Source organism: Anarrhichthys ocellatus, unplaced genomic scaffold (assembly GCF_004355925.1).
Source record: "Anarrhichthys ocellatus isolate YVR2014 unplaced genomic scaffold, GSC_Weel_1.0 scaffold3, whole genome shotgun sequence".
In the NCBI taxonomy this organism is placed as follows: Eukaryota; Metazoa; Chordata; class Actinopteri; order Perciformes; family Anarhichadidae; genus Anarrhichthys; species Anarrhichthys ocellatus.
Genome location: NW_022280033.1, coordinates 7,012,567 through 7,018,566, shown reverse-complemented (window position 1 = coordinate 7,018,566; position 6,000 = coordinate 7,012,567). Strand labels below are relative to the sequence as shown.

Here is a 6,000-nt window from a genome sequence, read left to right as displayed (position 1 = left end):
GGCCGTCTGTGTGCCGTCCAACACTTCACTGAGAGCTGGAGGTTTCCAGACTTCATTTCCTTGGATCTGTAGAGGAAGTTTTAACCGGACGGACTGGGAGCTCACTTGTCATGGCGCAGGACATTACCAGTTTAACTGGAGAGGATTATTTTGAAGGGAACTCACCCTGTTCAGACACGGACGCTTTAAGCCCAGGGGACAAAGAATGTGAAGACATTTTGGAGCTTAATCAGTTTGATGGACTTCCTTATTCCTCCAGGTTTTACAAATTGCTCAGAGAAAGGAAAGAGCTGCCAGTGTGGAGAGCAAAGTGTGAATTCATGGACACTTTGGCCAAGGGACAGTTTGTCATTGTCAGTGGCTCTGCCAACACTGGGAGAAGTTCTCAAGTGAGTACCGTGGGGCATTGGACACTTTAGATTGCACTGCCATGGAAAATATTGCAAAATGTAATCACGCAAAAGGGACACTTTCAAACCCATTTTTTTATCTACTTATAGTTGGGAGGCATCTGTCACGTAAACAACTTCTCTCACTCTTATTCTGAAACAGATTCCCCAGTGGTGTGCCGAATTCTGCCTGTCAGTCCAGTTCCAGCAGGGCATGGTGGTTTGTACCCAGACTCACTCGCAGCAGGCAGTAGATCTCGCCTTGAGAGTGGCCGATGAGATGGATGTCAACATTGGTCATGAAGTCGGGTACAGCATCCCTTTGGAGACGTGTTCCACTAATGACACAGTCCTCAGGTATGGTGAAGCGGCAATTCTTACTTCCAAAATCCAGCAGTGTTTCTCTATCTGGTTCTTTCTCCTCCCCCTTTTTGGGGGTTTCAATAAAGCGCTGTCATGACACACACACAGCTAAATCACCCCGCCTTTTCTTATTCACAAGAGAGAAGTGAACAAAAGGCCTGAGGGGGGGAGGGGAGAAGGGGGGGGGGCTCTTTTCAGAGACTCCTCCACAGCTGCCCCGGCTCCCTGTCTGCCCATATGTCACAGTCCCTCATGTGGGTCCCTCATAAGTCAGCTGGGGAACAAAGACACTCAGCACATTGAGGGGAGAAAAAATCAAATGAACTGGCAGCCGGCAAGTACGAAAGGATCCACTCCTCCGACTGATTATCGGAGTAAATTACACTAATAGGGGCAAAGCTGAAGTGCCTTTCATTAAAATGCCATTCTGATGTTCCTCTCTTTCAGCATAGAGGCTTACAATTCAAGAAACTGAGTATTTATTTCAGGCTATAATGAGTTTGAACACAGCTGTTTGCTCCCTCCTAATGTGAAGCGTCATTTTGTCCCCCACAGGTACTGCACAGATGTCATGCTCCTGAGGGAGATGATGTCAGACCCTTTGCTCGAGCGCTACGGCGTGGTGGTCGTGGACCAGGCCCACCAGAGGACCGTAGCCACCGATGTGCTCCGGGGTCTGCTGAAGGACATTGCCCTGCAGAGGCCGGAGCTCCGCGTGGTCCTCCTGACAGCTGTTGAACCGGGCCCACAGCAGCTGGCCCATTTCACCGGGTCAGCGGCGCCTCTGATTCGCCTGGAGAGCCCGGGTGCAGGGGAGGTGGTGCACAGCAGCACGGGTGACAGCTACTTCTGCTCGGCCCTCCGTCTGGTGCTGGAGATCCACCGCTCTGAGGAGGAAGGAGATGTGGTTGTGTTTCTGGTGACGACGCAGGTAAAAATCAACACTGCATGATTTCATCTGCAGTCTGAATATACAGTATATGTCTTCCTTTGACTTTCTTCTTTTTTTTTACTCTCCACCAGGAGATAGATCTGGCCCATGACATCCTGTGTCATGAGGGGCACAGTTTACCCCCTGATCTGGGCGAGCTCCTGCCCGTTGCTGTGCACCCTGGCCAGCCTGGGAATCTACCAATCATGGGGGAGGAGGAGACGGGACTGACCCGCAGAGTGTTCCTCACATCCAGTCCAAACGAGGACTTCTTCTGGGCTGCTAGCTCAATACGCTTTGTCATTGATGCCGGGCTTGGGAAAAGATATGTAAGTTAGTCCTTATTTGTTCTAGGGTTATAAATCATATTACTACTTCTGTAGAAACCCAACAGAAGTAGGCATGTAGGTTTTAGGGTTCCCCACAATGATGTAGAATAACGGGGAATAAAACAACTCACCATGTTGAGCTAAAATTACATAATTACTCTTGTTTAGTTTTGTTTTTAAACTGCAGCTGGTTCTTTTTGTTACATTAAAAAGCAATTGCAAATAGAAATTGCTACCCAGAAACACACTCTGTAATGTTTTAATCTGATGTCTGAAATGTAATGTCTTACAATTATTTATGCCATAACCCTTTAATGTACAACAATAAATCAGGTTTACAACCCCAGGATCAGAACAAACTCAGTCATCATTCAGCCGATCAGCACGAGTCAAGCCAAGAGTCGCAAACAGCTGGCCGGTCCAACAGGTGAGAACTTTAAGAAACACTTTTTGATGCAAATCTCTGGCAGCTGTCCTGTCCTCAAAAAATATCTTTCTTTCATGTAGGCAAGTGTTTTTGTCTGTACCCAGAGGACAGACAGCTTCCCATCGAGATTCGCCCACATGTGGTGGAGTCTGACATCTCTTCCACGGTGCTCTTCTTGAAGAGGATGGAGATTGCTGGACTGGGCCACTGTGACTTCATCGACAGGCCGGGTGAGATTCACAGAAAAGGCGACTAAATAAACAGAGAGAATATTTTCATGGATGTTTGTATCGGCTAAGCCCGTGGTGTTTCCCATCCCAAACATCCCCTCCACCTCGGTGATAATGAGGTGAATTTTGGTTTCAGTCAGTCCGTTCCCTTTTGTTGCAACACAGGAACTTCTTTTTATTGGTAGGCAGTGAGCCGTGCCTCAGCTGAACTGACAGCTCCTGTTCTGGGAGCATCCTTTTAGAGCTGACCTGCTTCCCTGTGCTTTTGTTCCCCCGGATTTATTCACCCTCACTACCACAAACACACACACACACACACACACACACACACACACACACACACACACACACACTGAGCCTCCCATTAGTTGATTAGAGCATAAAGGTTGTGTTGCTCTGTGGAAGTGAAGATGATAATAGAGAGAATCTAAGGTGGATTTAATTCTCTCTCTCTCTCTCTCTGTGTCCATGTATCTTTGTTTCACTGCGATGTTCATGGAAAAACATGTTTTTTTTGCAAAGACGGAATAGAAAAATCTAGTTTGTACCATGACATAGTTTTTCATTTTGCATAGTGATGCATGGCAGATGTTGGTGAGGATTATACAATCCTAATCTTCTGCTGCCTTTTTACCCATGCGTGCCCACCAGGGTGCCAGTATACTGTCGGGGATTGTCCCAGGGGGGGTCACCACTTTAGCTGACAGTTTACACAGCATGAAAACTGAAAAATAATCCAGCATTAGACAAAGTATATCTGTATGTACCTAATAATCTCCCAGTGTAAATACTAGACATTAATAAATGCATGTACTGGTTATTGGCAGGATTTGGTTCTCAGTTTAACAAAGATTACATTTTGTCAACAAAAAAAAACCAATGTATAATCTAAAAACCTTTCCAACCCAGATCCTGAAGGTCTAATGCAGGCTTTGGAGGAGCTGGACTACCTTGCAGCTCTGGATGATGATGGGAACCTGTCTGAGATGGGCATCATCATGTCCGAGTTCCCCTTGGAGCCCCAAATGGCCAAAACTCTGCTCGCTTCCTGTGAGTTTGACTGTGTCAGCGAGGTGGTCATTGCCGCTGCCATGCTAACGGGTAACGTGTTGTACTTCCATTTGAACAAATATCTGTTAGTACATAGTAAACGGTAATTTTTTTTTACTGTTTCTAAACATCACATTTATCCGGTTGTTCTTTTTTTCAGCACCAACTTGCTTCTCGGTTCCCTCTGCGGAGCTGAAGCCAGAGGTGACCCAGTGCCGCATGAAGCTCCAGCACCCGGAGGGAGACCACTTCACCCTCATCAATATCTATAGGGCCTTTAAACAGTGCCAGCAGGATCCATGTGAGTTTAGAGAGCATCACCTGCATGGAAGCACACAAACACACACAGATGCTGCAAAGAGTGAATGAAGAAAACTCAGCGTAACGTTTAGCAAAACAAGTTTATTGGCCTTAAAAAATGATATTGAAGGTCACTTGAAATCATCTTGATTTTTATAGATTATTGTCCCATTGATTGTCCCACTCTGCATTCCTATTGTCATCTCCTTGGCTCTGTCCTTCTTCCCTTGTTAGACTGTGATGTGGAGCAGTGGTGTCAGGATCTCTACCTGGACCACGCTGCTCTGCTGATGGCTGACGCTCTTCGCGCCGAGCTAATCGACACCCTGAAGAGGATCGAGCTGCCCATCTCGGCGCCCGCCTTCGGTTCACGAAACAACACCCTGAACATTAAGAGAGCCCTGCTGGCGGGTTTCTTCATGCAGGTCAGAAAACACAACTTTATGATACCAGTCAACGAAAACACGATGGAATTATTAGATCAACATCAGCAGCTTAAAACTTTTCATCTTACATCAAACAATGTATTTCTGTTCATTTAGTAATGTATGTGATTAAAAAGACATTTTTGTCTTTGCACTTAAATCGACAATTCCACTTCTCTCCACAACTGTTTCAGTATTTCAACCTTTGAAATGTTTCAGCTGCAAATTTTAGCAGCAAGTACATTTTCTTCAGAGAAATCAGCCTTTTTTTTCAGGGCTAGATCAGTATACATAGTATATCAGTATAGTGACTCCAGTCCCTTTGGTGGAAATCCATCCAACTGTGCCTGACCGTGATTTCCCTCAGGTGGCGCGAGATGTGGATGGATCAGGGAACTACTTGATTCTGACCCATAAGCATGTGGCACAGATCCATCCTCTGTCTGGCTACGGAGCCAAGAGCCCCAAGCTGGGCCTGCCTGAGTGGGTGCTGTTCCACGAGCACTCCTTCTGTGAGGACAACTGCCTCCGCACTGCCACCCACATAACACCAGAGGAGTAAGTCCTTTAAACTAGATTATGTTTTTTGTGTATTTTAAACTATGCACTTGTTTTGCAATCACATAACTGGCATTGTTGCAGTCCCCTGTTGCTCTAAAAGAACCCAGTAGACCACCCCTCGTATCTTCACATTTAAAGAAGCTTAAAAGTAATCAGACAGACTCGCTCCCGATCCCTTTTCGGTCCAGATGTAAAGCCCCAGTTCAGCAGAGACTAGTCATGCTGGTTGTGCAGGGAGGTATCCTAATCCCGTTCTCAAGTATCAGCTGGTTAGAGGGGATTATGGATAGCACAGATCCCTGGGAATGAAGAGCAGCAGCTTAAGGGGGGAAGAGAAAGCTCTGCAGCCTTTGTCATGCTCTGTAAGGTTCCACATCTTGAAATGTATATCCGTTCATTGCGGTTCAAATAGCTTCTCTCCAACAAAAATGTGTCATTCCAAACTCACCCAAATTGAAAACGAGATTAGTTCAGTTGCATTCAACACAACAATGTTTTTTTGTCCTCTCCTCCCCTCCTAGGTTTGTTCAGATGGCACCACAGTACTTTTTCTACAATCTACCGCCTAGTGAGAGCAAAGACATCCTCCAAAACATTTTGAACCACGGAGCTTCTCGGTACCAAGAGGAGAAACCTCCAACCTCACCAGATGAAGCCCAGGAGGACCAGACTTCTGACCGCTGTGTCATACAATGACTCACTGACCCATTGTTCCCAGTGATTGTGATGAAATAACCAGTAGGACGTTTTGCACTATATTGCACAGAAGCACAATTTCAATTAATATAATTGAAATTATATTTTGATTTGTTTTTTTAGGAGTAATTTCCTCTGTCTGTGCCCCCTATCCCTCCTCTTTTGTGTCACAATACCATGTTGTTTAATAGTTTTACAAAGTGCACTAATATATGAAATGAAAATAATAATTGCTGTTCTCATCTTGATTTTCAGTTCCCGGTTATTTATTTATCCACCTATTCATCAGAAAGATCTGG

At 45.5% G+C, this 6,000-nt stretch overlaps 1 protein-coding gene across 1 annotated transcript; it reads left to right on the top strand.

Annotated features, from left to right (window-relative positions):
- On the top strand, positions 1-5,949 carry dhx32b (DEAH (Asp-Glu-Ala-His) box polypeptide 32b). Its single transcript, XM_031878055.1, has 11 exons — positions 1-389; positions 553-746; positions 1,308-1,683; positions 1,776-2,012; positions 2,346-2,439; positions 2,520-2,669; positions 3,579-3,770; positions 3,880-4,020; positions 4,254-4,444; positions 4,812-5,002; positions 5,527-5,949. Exons 1-11 carry the CDS (start codon positions 111-113, stop codon positions 5,699-5,701), a joined length of 2,220 nt encoding a protein of 739 aa, XP_031733915.1. The 5' UTR covers positions 1-110; the 3' UTR covers positions 5,702-5,949.
- The last annotated feature ends 51 nt before the right edge of the window (positions 5,950-6,000 follow it).

Bases quoted from the DNA above. Each gene is read 5' to 3' on its own strand.
- dhx32b (XM_031878055.1), top strand. From the start codon at position 111: ATGGCGCAGGACATTACCAGTTTAACTGGAGAGGATTATTTTGAAGGG. The intron at 1,684-1,775 runs GTAAAAATCAAC...ACTCTCCACCAG, and splicing joins TGTTTCTGGTGACGACGCAG to GAGATAGATCTGGCCCATGA. The intron at 2,670-3,578 runs GTGAGATTCACA...TTTCCAACCCAG, and splicing joins TGACTTCATCGACAGGCCGG to ATCCTGAAGGTCTAATGCAG.